General features: G+C 36.6%; 1 protein-coding gene across 1 annotated transcript; it reads left to right on the top strand.

The window, feature by feature from the left end:
* Positions 1 to 6,825: 6,825 nt before the first annotated feature.
* Positions 6,826 to 19,496, top strand: LOC112166119 (ABC transporter C family member 3). The gene is made up of 10 exons (XM_024302886.2): positions 6,826 to 9,483; positions 9,659 to 9,745; positions 16,162 to 16,809; positions 16,923 to 17,087; positions 17,409 to 17,703; positions 17,818 to 18,035; positions 18,132 to 18,437; positions 18,569 to 18,632; positions 18,739 to 18,978; positions 19,076 to 19,496. The coding sequence occupies exons 1-10, from the start codon at positions 7,087 to 7,089 to the stop codon at positions 19,183 to 19,185; spliced, it is 4,530 nt and encodes a 1,509-aa protein (XP_024158654.1). The 5' UTR covers positions 6,826 to 7,086; the 3' UTR covers positions 19,186 to 19,496.
* The last annotated feature ends 4,924 nt before the right edge of the window (positions 19,497 to 24,420 follow it).

Raw genomic sequence — 24,420 nt, 5'->3', positions numbered from 1 at the left:
GGGTTCGAAGTCCGAAGGTTACGGTGGTAACCTAGGTGCAATGATATCGTAAGGCTGAACCTCCGCCGAGATGACAAGTTACGATTCAGTTAGAGCTCTAGTCTGTCGTAGTTTCGGAGAAGGTTTCAGGGGTTCTTTCTTTAGTGTTTACATGAGATTTAGAGTTCTATGAATTCTATTGTTGATTTAATTGTAATCTCCTGAACTAAAATACACGCAGGGATTACTATGATTTTGAATTGAGTGCTTTTGGGTGATCTCCTGAACTAATTTTCTATGCAGGGATTACTTTTTTTATTTAGTTTATTTACGAGTACAAATGTGGTTATTTAGGTTTACTCATACGAGCTTCACAAGCTTACCAGGTTGTTGTTTCAACCTGGTGCACTATTTCATGGTGTAGTGGTTATTCCTATAGGTTAGAGTAACAGTCGTCGAACCTGAGGTGTTGTTGCTGTCATAGCTTGGACGTAGTAGAGTGCTTTGGTTTTAGTCTTCCACTGTGTAGTGAGTGTGGTGAGTGTGTTTACTTATTGAATTATTATTCAACTTAATTTGTAAACTCTCGGTAATGTAATATGTGACTCTAAAGAACGAGTCAGTATTGACATTGTGAGCTCGATTTGTTTAGTTGCTTAATTTAAATGAAAAATTTTCTAGGTGGTTTTCTTGTGCTTGTTATGTTTTGCGCTTCCGATTCGAATATCTTTATTCGAAATTCGGGGCGTCACAATAGAACCCTAACAAAGTAGGGAATTATTTGACTCAAAAGACTAAACTAGAAAGCTAAAGGCCCAAATCCCTTGTCACGCCCCGAATTTTGAATAAAGATATTCAAATCCGAAACGCGATAACTAAACAAAACTCCTAAATGCTTAGAAAATTCTTCAGTTAAACTAAGCAACTAAGATAAAGTGAAACCACAAATGTTAATACAAACTCACACACTAGAGTCAAATATTTACATCACCAAGTGATTACAAAACTCGATGTAACACCGTACAATGCAAAAGCTCACTAGGAGCCTACAACAAACAGCAATACACAACAAAAATAGGTTCCAAACCTAACACTGCTGCACTCCTTGCCTTGATCTTAACCCTGGTGGTCCTGACCTGTAGGAATAACCGCTACACAATGGAATAGTGCACCGGGATTGCAAACAACAACCCGGTAAGCTTTTGAAGCTCGTATGAGTAAACTCAAATCAATTGACACAACCCACATGAATGAAAATTCTTCAGTGCAAGGATAAATCAAAAGATCATATCAACACCACCACTTTAACAGAATCCAAATCTCAGATAAAAACCAAAGAAAGAACACCAGCAAGATTTTCTGAAAACTACGTACTCATAATGCAGTAATATCGTTACCACCATGACGGTACGCATACAACAGACTACGCACTCATGATGCAATAACACAGTTACCATCATGACGGTGCTCTTGCAATAGACTAGAACTCTAACTGAATCGTTGCCTGTCACCTCGGCCAAGGTTCAAGCATTCGAACTTTGGACCCTTCGGCCCTCAGAAAAAAACATTTAAAGGAATCCCACTCGACCCCAAAATGCAACCCCACGACACCCGGTACTCTTTCAAACCAATATAATTCAACATTCTCAAGTATATTGTTCTTTCGCAAAGAGTAAATCCATAAAATGCCAATATGAATAAATTCATAAATCTTGTACCCACCACAACACCACACCATCAATATATATATATATATATATACACACACACACACACACACACACATACGTGGTCATTCACTCAAGAATGCCACTAATACCAACTATAGTTCGCACGCACCAAAAACCGAGAAATTCATTTTTATACATAAAAACTCATTTTCCATACCTGTGACCCATAGTCCTATGAACTGTAGTCGATTGAGTTCATATCATTTAAAAACAAATCTTTATTTGCATAAAACGATTTCACAATTTAGTAATAAAAGGTACGAAAAGTAATTCGGATCATAAATGAACCACGTGAGATTTACTCATCTCTAAATCCGGCTGCGTCTTTTATTACACCAGATAGGGATCGAATATGCTCCGTCAATCACCTAATTATAATACGATCTTAACTTAGTACACGAATCAAAAACGATTATATTTCGAACTCCCATTTGCCCTAAAATTCTGAAAGTAATTCCAATCGAGGCGAAACTTCATCCGAGACCACCTGAGGTCTCCGGAATACTTATACGATCATTATATCAAAACTACAAGTCGATCGAACAGCCGGATCCACACTGATCGAAAACCGATCGAATTGAAAACCCTAAACTTTAAAAATTCATAACTTGTTCAAACGATTCCCAAAAATTATGTATTGTACTTCAACATGTTCATATCGATGTGAAGATTGAAAAGAAGGACAGAAACTATCCCTGGGGTGGCCGGAAGTTGCAGAAAACCATCGCCACAGACAGCGGCAGCGCCGCCGCCGACCTCCGAGTTTGGCTGCGAGACCTATGGTAAACTCTTGCCCATAACATGTACATCAACTTTCATAACTAGCATGTAATCTAAACCAAAGTGGAAGTGGCTGAAAAGTACCTAAAACAGTCGAGTTTGCTGGAATTTTTCCAGTTTTCCGGCGAGCTTGCTTTCTCTGGCTACGCTTCAATCCAGGTGTGATCCTCCTTGCAGCATGATCAACGTCCTCAGGCAGTCCTAGGGTGCCCAACAACTCGAGCAGTGGTGGCCGAAGGAGAGAGAAAACAGTGTTGACTCTAAATGGAGCTTGGATCGGGTTTTGCTTGGTTCTTCGTGTAGCGGCGGAGATAGGCCTCAAGGCCACCATGAGTAGCTGCGCAGGGAAGAGTTGAAGCTAACCCAAAAGTCTCACGTCCAATGGTGGCCGGAGGAGAGAGAAATGACCGGAAGAAGAAAACAAGAGATTTCTGGTAGGAGGAGAGAGAAGAGAGCTCAGGTTTCCTTTTTGGGAAATCTGGGCTTTTTTGCAATTTCTGTAAAAATTTGTCCTTTATACAAAAATAGAAATTGTTTCTGAATACGATAACTTCTTCATACAAACCCCGATTTTCGCATTCCGCATATCCACGAACTCGTATCGACGCGCTTTACAACTTTCGTGAAGGAAGCTTTCACAAAATCAAAACATACAAAATGTCAACTCTTGAATCGAAACATTTCGAGCGAATAATAGTTCGAAATAAAATCTAATTCTTGATTAACCAAAGGAACAAGGCATCAAAACCATAATTGGTACTAACTGGGACCTTTATTAATTTCAAGAAAAATTTGAGAAATTAATATGAAAATCCAGGTCATTACACCCCTAGCCCAAATTAAATGCCCACTGGGGTAGCTAAAAGGAGAAAGCCCAAACCCCCAAGGCCCAAACAAGTTCTGGACCAAGGCCCAAACATCATCATCCGCATGCATTTGCCCGTGCAGAGCCGTGCGCCACCACCAATCCACCATAATCGTGCTGCACCGACCACGCCTGAAACCAAGTCTCGCCTGCCTGACCCGCGACACACCACCACGCCTAGCCTACTTCGCCACGCACCCCTCCAGAGTCCGAAGTCGCTGCTGTGTCTCCAGATCTTCACCGCCGCACATCTCCTCAGAACCACGCCGCCGCTTCCCATTGGAACCACACTACCATCCAGATTTGTAAAGCCCACGCCGAAGCCTGCCACCGTGCACAACACAAACCACACCAAGAGATTTCATCAGGAACTTACCTCTGCTACCCGTCCAAAGCCTTGAGATTCAATGCCTCCCCGAGCAAATAGCAATTCCCATCTGGCAGCAGCCCATTAGCGGCGAGGCAAACCCTCACCATCTCTAGCGCCGCCGGATGAGCAAAATTCTCAAAACCTAGGTTTTTGGGTGCTTCAGGTTTGTTGGAGCTGTCTAGAATCCCTAATGTCTAAATTGAACAATTCTTACGTTGTGAAATTTTTTTTTTTTTTTTGGTGATGGAAAGATTTTTATTCAAACAAGAACTACATTACAAGGAAAAGACCCAAAAAGGGCCCGAAGAAAAAAACAAAAAAACAACAGACAAAAACAAACAGCCCTACAAACTTCAACCACAGTGCAAATCTACCAAGAGAGAGATGACGTAGTGACGACGCCGCCACCAGCCAACCCCAAAGGTGACACAAAAACGTCACCAGATCGACCGGTGAAAACTTGGAGTCCAACCAAAACAATCCCGTGCAAGAACAGCAACAAAGAACCCATCAAAAGATCTCCATAACCCAAATCTCTAAACCATACAAAACATCCTCAGAAACAAACACTGAAACCAAAACAGAAGAAAAAAAGAAGAAGAGAAGAGGAGAAGGAGAGCGATCTATAGAGGGATCAAAGGGACAGACAGTCGAAGATCGTGCAGACCCTTGTTGCATTACTGTATTTAACGGGTTTACGCTCGGTAACGGGAAAACCCCGTTTAAACAAAAAATCCAAGCGACGCCGACAACGACGACGGAACTCCGATGGACCAAGGAGCTATCGGTGAAGTGGAGTCCGATGGGTGAGGAGGATGTGCATCTTAACCATGAAGAATCAGAGATTTCAGACAAAGAGTAGGAAAGAAGAAGTAAAGATAGAAATGATGGAAATGACATGAGAAGGAAGAGGGATGGTGGGGAGGGTGAAGAAAATAGAAGAACTGAGGGATGGTAGAGATGGGTACACTGAAAATGAAGGATTAGGAAGGGTTGGAAGAGGGGATCTGGAAAGGAAAGGAAAGCAAAGGTAAAAGGGAAATCATACTTGCCACCACCGGGGCAGCAGAGAGCTACCACATAAAGAGTAGGGGAAAGCCTCACGAAGAGGGAAAATATCTCCCCCGACTTTCAAGCCAAAGCTCTAGATCGAAGTGATCTAGATCTGGCAAGAAAGGGGGGGGAAGATGGAAAGCTGGGTTTGCCAGAGAGAAGACAGAGTTTCTTTCACTAGAGATAGGATGGAATACTTTCTTTACGTTGTGAAAATCTTTGAATTAACGTTATCCTCTGTTAGTTTGTTGTTAGTTAATTATAATTAATTAGATAGACTATCTTTGCTAGCTTCTAAATATTTCCAATGTAGGTGGACTGACTCAAAACCAGAGTCACGAGGGTCCTAATGTGACAAGAGTGATTGTGAGTTGTCATTGGGGAAGAGACTATGAACAGGCTTCAAGACAAAACAGGATTTTGATATGAGCATTCACTACAAATATTTTTTCACTGTGATAATAATTAAGAGTGTTGTAATTGCCTTAAAGCAATCAAGATAAGGATTATATCCAGACAAAATTAGAGTAGCATCAAAAATACAAATTAAATACCATGATTGGAACTTGCAATAACGGAAAGTAGCACTTGGCTTGTCTGCCTAGTCAAACATGTGATTGCAATTAGTGAATTAGTGGGGACTGCTCTTTGCGATTTGTAGAACAGTTTTGGGGACAAATGTAATGGAGGATATTCTGAGGAGGTTCCTTAGTGTTTCTTTATCCAGGATGAGGTCACAACGGATTAATCTTGGTCTTGAACAAATTTCTCTGTGTTTGTGATATTCATGGTGTTCATGATTATCAGTTTGGTTGCGGCTTAAGGGCTATCTAGACTTTGCTTCACGGTGACAGACGACTCACAATTGTTCTAGAGTTCGATTTTTAGTCTTGTTTCATTGTTATAAGGCTTCTCTGTGTTAATAAAATTGAGGCTACGATTTCAAATAAATAGATATAACATTAAGCAAAATCCTCCTCTTGACTTCGATCTCGTAAGCTCGACTTCTATTTTGATTTCTAATTTCCATCAACTCTGTGCTTTCAATTGCGGGGGTAAACGGTTATATTACTAAGACAAACATTAAAATGGTCAATTGCCTTGCTTACCAGTTACCACAAAAAGCCACCAAAGTATAGTGTATCACGTCCATCGCAATCAATACATCTAGTGTCCACCATAATTGAATAGCATATTACAAATATGCATTATTCCTCCCATTTTTGTTTTTTGTGAAGGTATATATCAAGGCCACCAAAGCCACCATAACTATGGCCGAAAGAACTTATGCTTCTATATCAATAAAGAATATGTGAAGACATTTGCTTCAGCTCCTCTTTCTTTTTAAGGAACATTGTTCTATGGCCGAAAGAACTTATTCTTTTATATCAATAAAGAATATGTGAAGACATTTGCTTCAGCTCCTTTTTCTTTTTAAGGAAAAAGAAACCTTATTTAGTTATTTGCTTCATCTTTATGAGACCTTATTTAGTTATTTTAGAGAGCAAGTTAATATTTTCTTTAATTTAACAATTGTTTCAGACTCTTAGAGCAACTCCAACAGCTTTTCTGTAACTTTTGTATTATAGGGAAGCAAAAGTCAAAACTTTAGCCTCTTTTTCTTCTCCAACTCTAACAGATTCCATATTTTATAGCAATCTCCAAAATCTCCATAATTTTTCCTTAAAATTTTAGAGATTGCTGTAAATTTAGGGAATTTGGTTTTCTCTTTCCTCACTATCTTTAAAATGAGGATAGTTATAGAGAATCTGTTGGAGCAAAACAAGCTTATTTTTCCCTAAAATAGAGAAAAATAAAAATATGGGGCCTTAAGTGCCTCTATTTGGCTTCTAAATTTAAAGAGAGATATGATGTTTTATTTTATTTTTATTAATTTAAAAAATTCATTTATTTTGTTATCTATAAAATATAAATACATTTATAACAATTCTTTGTTTGTTCAACAAATACATATTTAACTCTAGCTAAAAAATACTTGGTTTTTATTTTTTTTCTTTTGGTCAAAAACCATAGAATGATAGAACCAAGTTGGAGAGATACAGTATGACTAGAGGGCTTTTCCAGGAATGACACCATATGTAATCTCATAGCTCTCCGTCATGTCTCTACGCCATGTGAGTCTTGCGCACCACGTTATCCGACCCCCAAGGAAAACCAGCAAACACTTCATTGGCCAAAACCCAACTCTTAGAGTCATCTCTCACTTCACTTATAAATAAGCCACCACACAAAACACAGCAAACCTACGCCCCATTTCTGAAATTTTGGGAGAAAAAACTCCACAAACCATGGAGCTTTTTCATTCATCAATGCACCTACTCTTACACCACTCGTCCTTCATGTCTCCAGGTACTGATTTCCTTCTTAAACCCCTTTTCATTCGTGGGTTTTCTGGATCACTACATCTCCTTTTGTTATTTGTGTTGCTTATCTCTTGGTTGTGGAAGAAATTCAAGGTGGGTGATGGGGGAGGGGCCCCAAAAGAGGGGTCTAGGAATAGGACAACTCTGTACTATAGGCACACTCTAATATGTTGTCTTGTTGTTTTCGTTGTTAGTGTTGGCTTTTGTTTATTCAACTACTTTTCCTGGTATAAACATGTCTGGTATGAAGAAAAGCTAGTGACCCTTTTTGATTTAGCAATTAGAACACTTAGTTGGGGTGTAGTTTTTGTTTACTTGCATACCCACTCCTCTAGTTGTGATGAACCAAAGTTTCCATTCTTACTCAGAGTTTGGTGGGGTTTCTACTTTTCTTTATCTTGCTATTGCCTTGTCATAGACATTGTTCTTTACCAAAAACACATTGCCTTACCCGTACAATCTCTAGTTTCTGATGCTGCCTTCCTCGTCTCTGCTTTGTTCTTTATATATGTGGTGTTTATTGGGACAAAAAAGGGTAGAGATACCCTTCTTGAGGAACCCCTTTTGAATGGTAGTAGAAATTCTAGTATAGGTAACACTACAGAATCAAATAAGTCCAAAGGGGATGCAACGGTGAAAACCCCTTATTCAAATGCTGGGATTTTCAGCATCCTCACCTTTTCTTGGATGAGTCCTTTAATCGCGGTGGGTAATAAGAAAACATTAGACCTTGAAGATGTTCCTCAACTAGACAAGGGTGATAGTGTAGTTGGGTCCTTTCCAGTTTTTAGAAATAAGCTCGAGTCGGAGTGTGGTACTCTTAGCAGATTGACCACACTTCATCTGGTGAAGGCGTTAATCTTCTCGGCCTGGAGAGAGATTCTTTGGATAGCTTTCTTTGTGCTTCTTTACACAATGACTTCTTATGTTGGCCCATATCTAATCGACACATTGGTGCAATACCTTAATGGGCGACGTGAGTTTGAATATGAGGGCTATGCTTTAGTTTTTGCCTTTTTGGTGGCGAAGCTCGTGGAGTGCCACTCTCAGAGGCACTGGTTCTTTAGGGCGCAGCAGATAGGAGTAAGAATAAGAGCTGTACTGGTTGCCATGATCTATAATAAGGGGTTGACCCTGTCTTGCCAGTCAAAGCAGTGCCACACTAGTGGTGAGATTATCAATTTTATGACTGTTGATGCTGAGAGGGTTGGTGACTTCGCTTGGTACATGCATGAGCCATGGATGGTCGTTCTACAAGTTGCTTTAGCCCTCTTAATTTTGTATAAAAATCTTGGCCTTGCTGCAATTGCAACTTTTGTTGCAATAATAATTGTTATGTTGGCAAATGTTCCTTTGGGGAAATTGCAAGAGAAGTTTCAGGAGAAGTTAATGGAGTCAATGGACAGAAGGATGAAGGCAACATCGGAGATTTTAAGGAACATGCGGATTCTCAAGCTGCAGGCATGGGAGATGAAGTTTTTCTCTAAGATTATTGACCTCAGGAAGACTGAGACAGGATGGTTACGAAAGTTTGTTTATACTGCGGCCATGAACAAATTTGTCTTCTGGGTTGCCCCAACATTTGTGTCCGTGGTCACTTTTCTTGCTTGCATGCTTTTGGGGATCCCACTGGAATCAGGGAAGATCTTATCTGCACTTGCAACGTTCAGAATTCTTCAACAGCCCATCTTCAATCTTCCAGACTCAATTTCAATGATAGCACAGACAAAGGTATCCCTTGATAGAATTGCATCCTTCCTTTCTCTTGATGAGTTGAAGCCTGATGTTATAGAGAACCTTCCTAGAGGTAGTTCTGATACTGCAATTGAAATATTGGATGCAAATTTCTCTTGGGAATTATCTTCGCCTAACCCTACATTGAAGGATATAAATCTGAAAGTTAGCCATGGTATGAAGGTTGCTGTTTGTGGTACTGTTGGCTCAGGCAAATCAAGCTTACTTTCTTGTATTCTGGGAGAAGTTCCCAAGATATCTGGGACTCTTAAGTTGTGTGGGACAAAGGCCTATGTTTCTCAGTCACCATGGATACAGAGTGGTAAAATAGAACAAAACATATTGTTTGGTAAAGAGATGGACAGAGAAAGGTACGAGGGGGTTCTTGAAGCATGTTCGTTGAAGAAGGACCTAGAAATTCTATCATTTGGTGATCAGACGGTTATAGGGGAAAGGGGAATCAATTTAAGTGGAGGTCAGAAGCAAAGAATACAAATTGCACGAGCTTTGTACCAAGATGCTGATATCTATCTGTTTGATGATCCTTTGAGTGCTGTTGATGCTCATACAGGATCTCACCTTTTCAAGGTATTTCATTTCTCTATTCTGGGGCCACTACATTTCAATTTAAATTGAGCCTTCAAAATTATTCACTCCATTGAACTATATACTGACTTATGCAACTCAATTTAAATGCTTCTTTTCAAAATTTGGACAAGTTGAAACTTCATAATAAAAACTCTACTTCCTACTTGCATTGCAGGAATGCTTGATGGGCCTCTTGAGTTTCAAAACAGTAATCTATGTCACTCATCAAGTGGAGTTTTTACCTGCTGCTGATATTATCTTGGTGAGAAATTTTGTAGTGTTTTTCTTATGATTTCAACTGATAAGATGTGTTTAATGTTAGAGTTTACACAAAAAGAGTACTATAAACTATCTCAAAATAAGCACATGTAAACACATATACTGTAATTTGGATATATATTAGGAGTGTTGTGGTAGTCGCATCCTAATTTAGGATTGCAACAATATGTCTATCCTAAAATCTGCAAATTTACATGAACAGAAGATCAACTATGACAAATATAGGATTGATACGTTATTTTGATCCTAAGTTAGGATGTGTATGACGTTGCAATCTTATAACACAACAAGTACATATATATATATATATATATATATATATATATCGCAGCAAGCAATATGAATTGAAATCAAAGATAAAGGGATTGTAGAGATACTAACTAGATCCATATATATTGCAGTGAAACAATGTGATCGAGTCTGAAACCAGATTAAAAGGGGTGTATGAAACTGACAAAATCGATTTCCTCAATCCATTGTTCTTCTCCTAGATTCACCCTTAATCTCAGATTGTTAATGGGACAATTTGATTGAGGTCTGGTGCTCTAGCAGGGACCAATGAAGGCGTTTTAATCCACTTTATATCAAAAAAGCAGTTAAGGCAGTTCCTTCCATCAAGAAACTATTTTATAACTTCTTTATCTTTGTCTGATGGATTACACAAAATAATCATACTATTTGAATTCAAATTCAAAACAGATTGCATTAATAAAACTATTTTCGATTACAAGTTTTATTTAATACTCTGATGTTGCAAACTGAACTCTAAAACTCCTCACAATGTCAGCTTAAGTGAAAATGCTGATGTCTAGTTCGATAAGGTCTTACAATCTCCCACTAAACTAGATATCATGCAAAATCAACTTATATTGTTGAGTTGTATTCATAAGTGTGCACAAGAGTTCAAGGACATCATCTGTTTTTAAAAGTCCTGTCAATTTTGCTAAACTGCATTGAACTACAAAAAATTATAATGAATTGGAAAATCATTAGTTTTTTGTGATCACAATGTAGCAAGTAAAATTACACGAAACTACCTCAAGTATGATTTTATACATGTTTAATTTATTTACAGTAATCGATTTGTAAAACATGTTTGATCCAAAATTATTTCCAACTAGATGAAGAGCTGTATTATCTTACTGATTTGGCATATCAGTATCAGGTTCTTCTTTGCATATGTACGTACATATTCACTGATGTAGTATATCAGTATCAGGTTCCTCATATGTACATGGTTCTGCATATGTACATGTTCTACCTATACAACAACTAAATGTTGAAAACTAATTTTATTCAAATGACAAAAGCCAGATGATAAATTCACAAATGACTGATTAATTGAAATAGATACATTACCAGATAATACTAATATTGACATAATCTATTCTCATTAATGATCATTGATGAGTTGGAATAAACAAAAGGATGAGATATTCAAGCAATATACAAATAATCTATCACATCCATGCTCTCGTGCCTATAGTCGCTAAGTTCAGAAGTCTTGTCTCAAAAGACTTAAACTTGATTGCTTAATTCTGAACAAAGTATTGATGCATAACTAGATAGTTTAAGACCAATTTATGATGCATCACAATTTGTTTGTTCTGAAAAACCATATCTTCTTGGTATGGTATAGTAAAGGGAAACAATAAGCTTGCTATGAGTTTAGAATACTACAGAATGCACAATTTAATTCGTGATCAAGACATATGGCATCATTGAAGAAAATAGAACTATAACAAAGAGTTATAGCTATACTATGGAAGCAGAGCATCATAAAAGTCATAAATTGTTATGCCTAAATCAATCCGTAAGGTCACTAAATATAACATATAATCACAGTATATATAAACAACAATATACATATAAGGTACAAAAGGAGAGCAGTATTGTTTCAATCCCAATATATGAGTGCAACATTATTTGAATCCTAATATACCTGCAAAATCAAAATCACTGGTAAACAGATGAAAATAAACAAAATACTTCAGATTTCACTCTCAACCTTAGGCAAAAGATGTCATTGTTGCATGCTATCAACTGCCTATACAGCATAGCAATCAGTCATTTCTATTCTGGTGATTAAACTATGCACCAGAAATGTATGTCCCAAATGTTAATTCAGATTTTAAATAACATTTTAATAAATGCACATACACATATCAACAAACTAAGATATTTTTAAGAAATTGGTATCATTTGTGATACACTTATCTTTGATATCATCTGAATGTTTATTGATGTATACATGCAAACTCAAACAGCCAAATGTTTGATCACTGACGTCTTTGGAAATCAGAATCAAATTAAATTTTAAGCTAATTTGAGTTATAGTTTTCTGTTAACAAATGAGTTAGTTCATGCATTTACACAACAACCACTTTGATGGCAGGAAGTATAAGATGCATGAAATAATTAAGACAACACCTTTAGTTTGCATATACGGCTACTTTGGCAGCATAATGTAATACAATGTAAATGCAACAATTTATGGTCTTACACTCAAGATTGACCAATTTTTAGATACTCCAAGTCACAACCATGTATAAATTGATACCAATAGCTATGTCAAATTCAAGGATTCATTTATGATAACTCAAAACATAAGTAATACAGTAATATACACTTTGCAAATATATGTTATGAATGAAGATAATGATGCAAATGCTATTGAGATATAATCAAAACTCAAAGCTTTGATCATCCATAATGTATCATGTATTTGTAAATCACACACATGTAATGTACAGCAAAAGGTGTAAAATTGATATGTAGCGATATAAGACTCAAAAGTTACTAAGAGAATAAGTAATTCACCGAGAAGTTACTCCCACTGTTCCTCACTTTTACCTTTTTAATTTGATACAATATGAGAAGCAGATTTTAAGAGATAAATTTACAATTTGAGACAATCAAATTCAAGTACAAGAAGAAAATAACTATAAACTATGATAATAAAAACACATATACATGTATATTTCCCCCAGTTTTTATTATTTATGGAACAAGAAATTAAAATGATGACTCATAGATGAGAGAGTATGTAGTCTAAACTATATCTCATATGACAAAACAAATATAAACAGTATCAGTAATAAGACATTGAAATCTACTATATTGTTCTCCAATATGTGCATTACCAATTGTTAGAAATTACTCTGTTCTAGTGCTATAAATCTATCTTAGCATGAACACATGTAAACAAAGATTTCTATGTAAATATATGTAGGAGTGCAACGGTGATTGTAATTAGCATTTAGGATTGAAACATCATGTATATCCTATGTATGCATATTGTATAAACTGTCTGATTTATAAAGTAATATAAATGAAATCACCCTACATCATCAAATTGTGTATTTAGGCTTGGGATTGAAGTCGCTATATCAATCTTGTATTTGCATAATACAAACATAACAGACTTGCATGACGCACTTGAGTTTTCCATCTTAGTCTTGTACTCCCAAGTTCAACTCAATGTCACTTTACCATTTTCTGAAATTTGAGTCATTCTGTAGTGCAACTTGATAGATGCTCAAAGGAAAATGCACAGGTGTATATGAAATTGATCAATAAAATCATTCTAGTTTACCATAATACTAGAATTGTCTGTTTGTCCCAAATAAAATGAAAATTCATGATTTGAACAGTCATTTCAGACCAAATGCATATGTTCAAAAATAAAACTCAATCATTTTCAAGATTTTGACATCCTTTGGGATGTACTAATCTCCAAGATATCTGAATGTTTAATTTTCATCATATATAAAATCAGGAACCAAATGTTTGATTCCAAACTTCTTTGGAAATAAGGATCAAATTAAATTTTAAGTTGCTTGATTTTATTTTTGAAAACCAAACAAAACAATTAATCTCCTTTACACTAAGCCATTTTGACAGCATTTAGCATCTAAGAAGATTTAATTGACTTTATATCAACAATGTGATCATGACCAATCTGAAAACCATTTACTGAAATATGTATGTATATATGCAGAAAATGAACTCTTCTATTTTCGAGATTTGTGGAGTACTATTCTCTAATAATTTTGAATGTTCATTCACCTAATATATACAAGACTATAAAACCAAATGTTTGATGCATAATTTCTTTGAAAATTAGGATCAAATTTAATTTTAAGTTTCATAATATCTTTTCTGATGAAATTGAAGACAGTTTCATTGCTATCTATGTAAGACTATTTTGATAGCATTTTTCATATGCAAAATGCAACTGAATTCATTCTACACATTCCATCAGTGTATCTGATCCTTTAGAATCTTCATATATGAGACCACTTTGGCAGCACACCACATATGAAGTTTTCAAAATTAATATCAGAAACTTTAAACATGCATATACATAATTCAACATTTCAAAATGATATGGAAAACATAAATATGCACTGAGATGAATACAATGTAATCTTCATAAGAAATAGAGGTCCTCTTTGAATCAAAGGTGTTATAGGAGTCTGCCTTTGCCTAAAGTTAATAAGCTGATATCAGAAATTTCTATGACCTACTCCTGACTTTGAAAATTCATAACTAATTCCAGAAAATTTTGTTTTGCGTGATTCCAGTTCTAATTGACTCTTTAAGATGTCTACCAAAACTCTTTAGAAGAAACCGACTACAAATTCCCAGTAGATCAGTACAGTTTTGCAAAAGTAAGTGACTGGGTCGAAATTCCAGAAAATCTGAAAATGGCTAAAATCTCTTTCTTTGGCCAAAAACCTTTTCAACGCCCAAATTTACCAACCAAGAAAAGCATTGTGATTTCTAAGCAATGTTAAGGTTGTTACTTGGATTGAAAGTACATCAATTAAACAAGTAAACAATCCTATGTCCCCATGATAAAATGCTCAATATATAATGTATAAATGGCAAAGCCAAATTTGGTCTTGTTGCTTACCATTAAGTCAATTTCATATCTATGATTTCATATGCAAATTTTCAAAGATGACTGTGATCATACATGTCAAAACTTCAAATCATTTAACACAGATTGCACCACCCATCATTTATAATCCAGGTAATACATCAACACATACCAATTAAACTAGTCATACACTAACAATGTAAGCAGCATACGTTAATATCAAACAACCAAGTAAAATTATAGTTTCACTATAATGCCTCAAGGGAACTCACCAAATTAAGGATTGATATTTTGGATACACAACTCATCTGCTCATAAAGGAAGGCCTGGGTCGACACCAACTTGGTAGATGGCACTATTTGGTGATCAACAGGAGTGATATAGGTTGGTGATTGCCTTAATTACTCTCTAGTCATTTTCTCCTCCTCTCAACGAATGAGGGTAATGGATAATTAATTTGGGAGAATCCAATTTCACTTGCATCAATCCGAAGCAAATTGGATTTGCAAATGTGAGAGCGTGCATATGTGGATAAATGCATCAAATATGCAATATACATGTAGATAACTGCATGAGGATTATATGAACAAAAAAAATTCCCAGAATTCATTTCAAAAGAAATTTGTCTGAGCAACAATAACATGTACTCATCTAAGTATAGTAGGCTCTGATACGAATTGTTAGAGTTTACACAAAAAGAGTACTATAAACTATCTCAAAATAAGCACATGTAAACACATATACTGTAATTTGGAAATATATTAGGAGTGTTGTGGCAGTCGCATCCTAATTTAGGATTGCAATAGTATGTCTATCGTAAAATCTGCAAATTTACATGAACAGAAGATCAACTATGACAAATATAGGATTGATACGTTATTTTGATCCTAAGTTAGGATGCGTATGACGTTGCAATCTTATAACACAACAAGTACATATATATATATATATATATATATCGCAGCAAGCAATATGAATTGAAATCAAAGATAAAGGGATTGTAGAGATACTAACTAGATCCATATATATTGCAGTGAAACAATGTGATCGAGTCTGAAACCAGATTAAAAGGGGTGTATGAAACTGACAAAATCGATTGCCTCAATCCATTGTTCTTCTCCTAGATTCGCCCTTAATCTCAGATTGTTAATGGAACAATTTGATTGAGGCAGGTGCTCTAGCATGGACCAATGAAGGCGTTTTAATCCACTTTATATCAGAAAAGCAGTTAAGGCAGTTCCTTCCATCAATAAACTGTTTTATAACTTCTTTATCTTTGTCTGATGGATTACTCAAAATAATCATACTATTTGAATTCAAATTCAAAACAGATTGCATTAATAAAACTATTTTCGATTACAAGTTTTATTTAATACTCTGATGTTACAAACTGAACTCTAAAACTCTTCACAATGTCAGCTTAAGTGAAAATGCTGATGTCTAGTTCGATAAGGTCTTACATTTAATTTCCTCTGTTTGGTTTCTGTCTACTCAAACTTATTCCTTGTTAATAGGTCATGAAAGACGGAAAGATCACTCAAGCTGGAAAGTTCAATGACATTCTTAATTCAGGAACTGATTTTATGGATCTTGTGGGAGCACACAATGAAGCTTTGTCTGCGCTTGATTCTGTTGGGGTAGGGCCGGTTGAAAAAACAAGCATCAGCAAAGAAGATAACAATTCGGCTAGTACTACTGGGGCTGTCCAAAAAGTAGACAACAGAGATGTTCAAGCTAGTAAAATAGATGATTTAAGCGGGCCAAAAGGGCAGCTTGTTCAAGAAGAAGAGAGAAAGAAAGGTAAGGTTGGGTTTTCAGTGTACTGGAAATACATTTCCGCAGCGTATGGAGGAGCTCTCGTGCCTTTTATATTACTTGCACAGATTCTCTTTCAACTCCTTCAAATTGGAAGCAATTACTGGATGGCTTGGGCAACTCCTGTGTCAGCAGACGTGAAACCAACTGTTACAAGCTCTACGCTTATAATTGTCTATGTGGCCTTGGCTGTTGGAAGTTCTTTTTGTATCCTTTTCAGATCTCTGCTTCTTGTAACAGCTGGGTACAAGACAGCCACTATACTCTTCAATAAAATGCACTTGTGCATATTCCGTGCTCCCATGTCATTCTTCGATGCCACTCCAAGTGGACGAATCTTAAACAGAGTAAGCAAAACATATTTAATATATTGCTTGATTGGGTGATGAAAAGAGGATCTAATGAACTTTATTTCATGTCCTTCTGATGTAGTATACTGACTGTTATAATTTTCTTGCAGGCTTCTACAGACCAAAATGCAGTGGACATGAACATTTCAAATCAAATTGGGGCCTTTGCCAACTCAATGATACAGCTTTTAGGAATTATTGCAGTGATGTCTCAGGTGGCATGGCAGGTTTTCATCATATTTATACCTGTGATTACAGCCTGTGTTTGGTATCAGGTAATCCTTCTGACTTGGTCAGAATTCTGTTATTTTATGTGTTTGCTGATCCATATCACATGAAATCTATTTTGAAACAAATAATGTCACTAATTCTGGCTTGTCACAATCTGTTTTGTTATGTGTTTGCATTATCATTGTTCATGGTTTGTATATGCCCACTAATTCTCAGTTCAGGCCCGCCTTAAGTCCATAAGAGCTACTAAAGTGACTGAAAAGGGTTTTCAATTTACATCCATTGAAATCCAATTTAACTGCAACAACCTGCAAGAGATAGTATTATTTGTGAAAACAAACCCTCACAAATTTATATTCCTGCAGCAATATTACATACCTTCAGCACGAGAACTAGCAAGATTGGTTGGAGTATGCAAAGCTCCTGTGATACAACATTTTGCCGAAACAATTTCAGGGTCAACTACTATTAGGAGCTTTGATCAAGAATCCAGATTCCGTGATACCAACATGAAACTGATGGATGGATATGGTCGGCCAAAGTTCTACACAGCTGGTGCAATGGAGTGGCTATGCTTCCGCTTGGATGTGTTGTCATTCACTACTTTTGCATTCTGTATAATTTTATTGATCTCTGTTCCAGAAGGAGTGATAGATCCAGGCAAGTGATACTCATCTGGAATCTTATCAATTTTTAGTTTGAAATACAACACTATAAAACATCTGGTCATTCTCCCTCCACTTCTTATTTGTTTTGGGTCTTTTTACCATGAAGGCATTGCGGGCTTAGCCGTCACATATGGACTTAACCTAAACATGTTACAAGCTTGGGTTATATGGCATCTTTGCAATATGGAAAACAAGATAATATCTGTGGAGAGAATACTACAGTATACTACTAGTATAACAAGTGAACCCCCTCTGGTAATAGATTCTAACAGACCTGATCATTCCTGGCCATCGCAAGGAAAAGTTGATATGCATGATCTTCAGGTACTTAATGTTCTTGTTTATTAGATTCAGGCCATATTTTTGAAAGAAATATAGCGTTATTCATGTCTGAATCTTATGCCATGTTTATGTACATAGGTGCGGTATGCTCCACACATGCCACTTGTGTTGCGGGGTCTTACATGTTCCTTCCCTGGAGGAATGAAAACTGGGATTGTGGGGAGAACTGGCAGTGGAAAGTCAACTCTCATTCAAACTCTTTTCCGAATCGTTGATCCTGCTGCTGGCCGGATTTTGATAGATGGCATCGATATCTCTTCTATTGGATTGCATGATCTGCGGTCTAAGCTAAGCATTATCCCTCAGGACCCAACCATGTTTGAAGGAACTGTAAGAAGCAATCTGGACCCACTTGAAGAGTATACAGATGATCAAATTTGGGAGGTTAGTTGATTTTATCCTGAGAATGATAGGATCAGGAAAATCTTCTTTTAAAATGTTGTTCCTTGTCAGATTTGCAGCTCTAAATTGGTACCTCGTTGCATAGTGTGTACAATATCTGTTAATTGTTTTAGGCCCTGGATAAATGCCAACTTGGGGATGAAGTTAGGAAAAAACAAGGGAAGCTTGATTCTGCAGGTTAGTTCTATGGCTCTAGTCCAACATAGAGGCAATATATGATGTATTCAATTCCGAAACTTACATAATAGAAATGCTTTTGTTCATGTTCATATGGTTGCTGCAGTTAGTGAAAATGGAGAGAACTGGAGTATGGGTCAGAGGCAGCTGGTTTGCCTGGGCCGTGTGCTCCTCAAGAAAAGTAAAGTCCTGGTGCTTGATGAAGCTACTGCATCTGTTGATACTGCTACAGATAATTTGATTCAGCAGACCCTTCGGCATCACTTTTCAGACTGTACGGTCATTACTATTGCGCATCGAATAACTTCTGTTCTTGACAGTGACATGGTTCTACTTTTAAGTCATGGTTAGTATTGCCACATAATCAATCCTTTCACATTCCTATTAATAGTTACCATTGACCCTCATTTTTCATGTGAAATGTATCCTTGATTTTGTTTCAGGGCTTATTGAGGAATGTGATTCTCCTGCAAGATTGCTAGAAAACAAGTTATCATCTTTTGCCCAACTCGTAGCAGAGTATACAATGAGATCGAATTCCACTTTTGAGTAGTTTGACTGACAATTGACGATCATGAAAAGTAGTGGTGACTATGATCTTACTCAGGCTTGTGCTTAACCATGGCCGCAGAAGTTACAGTACTTGTAGTGTATTTTAGGGGCTATGTTTGATGCTTTACTAATTCGAAAAATTGATGATCATGAGTTGTAATGTTTAATGGTTAAAGTAATGGAGTCTAAATTTCTGGTTGCAACTCACCAGCATTCAGGTTATCTACTATGGTTCACTGGAAGAGCTTATGGCGTAATTCATTAAGCTGAAAAATTCCTTCCATAAATAGATTAAAAACTATTCTCATTTGATTGCTACTAGCAGGACAAGAGGCATATGTATACAAACTGAGGATTAAGTCAAGCGCATCAAATTGAGAATAAGTTTGAAGCCCCAATTATATGAAAACTATTTTGTTCATGTAATCTCATTTTTGATTTCTACGTCAAATTATGAGAATGATTGTTTGGTTTTGCGTTTTGATAATCTTTTATGTGTTTATGTCCCTAAGCATGTAATTGAAGTTAGAATTAGGTTAATGAATCTTATAAACGTTTTATGACCCGAATTCGAAAGTAGCAACAACTAGTAATAATTGAAATCAAAATAATTAAGGTTGCATGTTAGATAGTGTACTATACTAAGATGGATCTTATAATCAATCAAACTTCCATGTGTGCTTCTAATTGCATCGATCATGTTGACATTATATATGTTTTTGATAGGATATATAGTGTTCTATACCTTGATTGCATGATCTAATAGGCTTAGTAATGATGCGTTCATCTTGCTTAAGTAATTAAGGGAAGTAAAATAAGCACAATGATTGCGTTATGACTTGTTCTTGATTGATTTCATTCTCTATGACTTAATAATTGGAATGAAGTTGCATGAAATTCTTTTGATCATAATTGGTGGTGTATTTCTAATACCTCTAACATTTTCTCCATCTAATTTTCAAAACCTTAAATCGTTTTTGCTTTCTTTTATTTAAGTTTCAAACGTTTTTGCTTTCTTTTATTTAAGTTTCAAAATCCTAAACTCCCCCCCCCCAAAAGAAAATCTGTTTTCTTGTTTCATTGTTTTGAGTTTTGTAGTTAGTTTTAATTTAGGATTGTGTTTCGTTAACTAGATTGTTTTACGATTTAATTTTGTAAATGTAGTTTTCTTTTAAGTTGAGTGCTTGATTTTAACATATTAAGTTGATGCCATAATATGATGTGATGCAATTTTCTTTAACATGCCTACATGCTAGTGAAAGAGGTTAATGCATATACTTAGACTTTACCACTCTGAGTATGTGTGTTTGTCATGTCATGATATAATGTTTAGAGTTTGGTGACCTTTGAATGTTAAAGCATGAAAGCACACTAAGTGTGCATGTAAGGTTTGTGAATTACAATCACATAGAGATAATTTTGGTTGGTTTGCATGATTTCTTCATCTCCAAACTTTATGCACTTAGGGTAATACATTAGATACCCAACCGGATTGAAATGCATGACTTAAGTAGTTAAGTACTACACCCGAGAGGGGTTGCTTGATATCACAAAAGGAGCAAGTCCCTAGCTTGTCATACCCGAGAGGGATGCAAGGATAGAAATTGGTTAATTAATTTAGCATCATTCATATTGAAATACATCAATACTTGTAAGGGAGGTTAGTGGTAGACAATCTAAATCCAAACTTTCATCCATTTGATCACTAGTTTAGTACGTGAAATATATATATATATATATAGCAACGTTCCAAAGAGGACGTCCGTGAAGAAGAAAAAATGCGGACCGAAACGTGTCATTCAGCCAATCAACCTTAGTTTCATGCAAGTCCCACCCACATCTCCTCCTCTATCTCTAACACTATCTTGCTCCTGATCCTTATGCTCCTCCGTCTATTCAACCTCTAAATCCAGAAACAGAAACTTATTAACTAGAAAGAATAAATCTTGAAATGGGCAGGGCCTCAGTATACAATATGGGATATTAGCCATCTTCAGCTTCTTGCAGCACCAGCCAGATATCTTCACCAAATCTCACTATGTCACATCGATCCATAGTCAAATTCTTCGCCGTTACTGGATATAGAATCCCTGTTCTGGAAATTGATATAGGAATGATCTGAATCAAGTGGGGAATTTGATATGGGTGTTCTTGATTTTCCTAAATTTTGACGAACTTGGTGCTAGGAGGACTAGGTTTAGAGGATTGTAGAAATGGAATTGATTGATGGGAACAAGGAGTTGGATGCGTTAATTAAAGACTTAGAGGATTGTAGTGAAATTAATCAACAAGATTCTTGGCAATATGATTAAATGGTGAAGAAATTAGCCAATGCATGTTCAACCCGAAGAGAAATAGATTTGGATTCCTCAGATGGAATGTTATCAGAAAGTGCATCAAAATTGCGGTTGCTGGCAATTGATTCAAGAGCTGTTGCTTTAACAACATCATCATAAATAAAAAAGAAGTGGTGGTCAATTGCGGTCAAGTGCTGAACAAATTGATAAGGAGAGAGGCACATGTAGCAAAATTGAAAGATTTGGTGGTTCGAAAAGAGCCAGTGTCTAACTCCAGCGAAGCCATGGCTGTGCGGTGCTGGTAAAAGCGAACTTAAAGATTATAGGAGATGGTGTAGGTGGGATGTACGTAAACCCAAACATGAATTTCCAATTAATTGAGTAGAGCCCAGAAACTAATGTCAAAAATTAGAAAAGTCATTTATCTGAGGAACAGATGCCCATAAAATAGAGAAGTAAAATCCTTAATTTTGCCATCGAAGATTAAAACTAAAAAAGGGAGTAGCTGTATTTGAGAGACAGAGATTAGGAGAGAAGTCTAGAGGAGATGAGCACCAAACTACCAACCCAGAAGAAAAGAAAAAAGAAAAAAAATCTTTTATGTCGAGCTTCATCAGTGAGATGCGACCAAGGAAGCTTAATTGCTGGTAGGAAGTACTGAGATTTGAGATGAGTCTGCATTTTTTGTCGCTTTGCCTCAAGAAAAAGACCAAGATCAAACTGGCCACCATGCACGAGTCTCCTCATTCTGGATCCTTCAAGAGGAAGAGGAAGAGAGATAGAGAAGATGATATGGGTGGGACCCACATATAAGCTTTGAAAATCAAGTTGACTCCGTTGAAATTTCAACAACCAACCAACGGATGACACGCGTTTGATCCGCTCTTTTCTTACTTCACGGATGTCCTCTTTGGGTATGTATGTGTGTGTGTGTCTATATTGGTGGGATTAAGGTGAATGTATGAGGTGTGAAAATAATATTTCGAAAATGATTTCTATATTGTTTTGAGATAGGTAGAGTTGTGAAAAATGATATTTTGAGGAGGTCAACTATATTATTTTGAGATTTGTTTTGAACTATGAAAATAGTTATAGTAAAGCGTACAATGTTAAGATTGTGAAATTGTGTATTGAGTCGAGATTGTGAAATTGTGATGTTGAGTTGAGATTGTGAAATTGTGTTTTGTTGAGGTACCGTGGGTCTAATGTGACAATTTTAATTGTGTGATTTAATATGTGGTGATTTGGGTAACAATACCAAAGTGGTGATAACCATTGTGGTGACTTAAGTGGTGATTGGCCTGTGTGGTAATTGTTGTGTAAAGGATGTTGGTTGTTGTTGAGTTAATAATGATTGCGATTGTTGCTGTGGTGATGGATGTTAGCTATAGATGAAAGAGTATGGATTTTGGGATTATTGATATTATCTGAATCGATCTATTTTAATGAAATCTCCTTAACTAAACTATATGCAAAGATTACTATGATTCTGATTTGTGTGATTTTAATATAGTCTCATGAACTAAGTTATATGTAAGGATTACTATGATTCTGATTTGTGTGATTTTAATGTAGTCTCCTAAACTAAGCTATATCCAAGGATTACTATTTTTCTGGGATTATGTGATTTTCGGTGATCTCCTAAACTAATTTCTATGCAGGGATTACTGGTTTTACTTTGTTTAAATTGTGAGTGCTATTATGGATTGAGATTTACATTGCTTCAGTAAATTGTTGTTGCATTTTAAAAATGTTTTAATATGCTATGAATGTGACAAATGTTTTATTTTATGAGAAGAGAGTCGTGATTTAAGTGGTGCTGATTATTGATTTCACCTTTAACGTTACTTGAGGTGGATTTGTGTTGGTTATGGTTTTGTGTAATCGAATGCTGAGTAAGAGTTTGTAGCATGTGGGTTTTAGTCAGGGGTTGACTTACTTAAGTATGATATTAAAAGATGTGAAATTGATGATGATTGTGATATATGCATATTGATTTTTTTAGATTGAGATAACCTCAGTATTTGTTTCTATTAATAGCTGCTATATATATATATATATATCTATAAGAGAGAGAGAGAGAGAGAGAGAGAGAGCAACATCTCTGTGCTAGGGTTTTCAGGAAAAACTTTTTCCCTCATCCAACGGTGCGTCTATGGACGCTGTCGTCAGACAAGAGTTGATGGGTGAGGATGATGCCATGAATCGGGGGGGGGGGGGGGGGGGGGGGGTGGTGTCGCTCTAGATTGATGGGATCAGAAGCAGGTGGTAGGAGCGATCGACAACGTTGGCTGGGTGGTGGTCTGATTCTTGTTGTCTGGGTTGGAGACCGGTGGCTTTGTGGGTTCAATCTAAGGTTGCCGGGTCCGATGGGATCAGAGGAGGTTGTCTAGTGGTGGCTTTGTTTCTGGTTTTTGGTCTTGTGATTTTCCCAAACCCGATCTGGAATGGGTGGATCTCAGGGTTGGTGGAACAAGGGTTGTGGTGTGCTGTAGCGGCCAGGTTGGGAGATCACGGGAAGTGGAGCAACCATCTTGGGCGACCTGGGATGGTGGAGTGCTGGAGGTGACACGGCGACATGGGCAGCAGTACAATAGTAAGTCAGTAGTGGATAGGCATGAATTGGGCTGGGCCTTGCAGGCTATTTTCTAATCCTTTTGCTACATCTAGGCTCAATTTTGGACCCTGTCTTGACTTGGGCTACTAGGATTTTAAATAGTTTTTTTGCTGTTTATTTCCATTAATTCCCTATTTTTTTAGGGAGCTATGCTTGTTAGTTCCTTAATGAGCACTAACGGGTGTAGTTAGGTAGTGTCTTAGCCTGCAGATTATGATGTTTTCTCTTACATCTTGATGTTGGAAGCTTCTGGAGCACCGCAATTGAGTGCATTGGCAAAAGAAGTTTTCACACAAAATTATCTTTTGTAGGATAATGTTGT

Source organism: Rosa chinensis, chromosome 5, assembly GCF_002994745.2.
Source record: "Rosa chinensis cultivar Old Blush chromosome 5, RchiOBHm-V2, whole genome shotgun sequence".
In the NCBI taxonomy this organism is placed as follows: Eukaryota; Viridiplantae; Streptophyta; class Magnoliopsida; order Rosales; family Rosaceae; genus Rosa; species Rosa chinensis.
The sequence above is the reverse complement of the archived record's forward strand: the minus strand, read 5'-3'. Positions and strand labels throughout refer to the sequence as shown.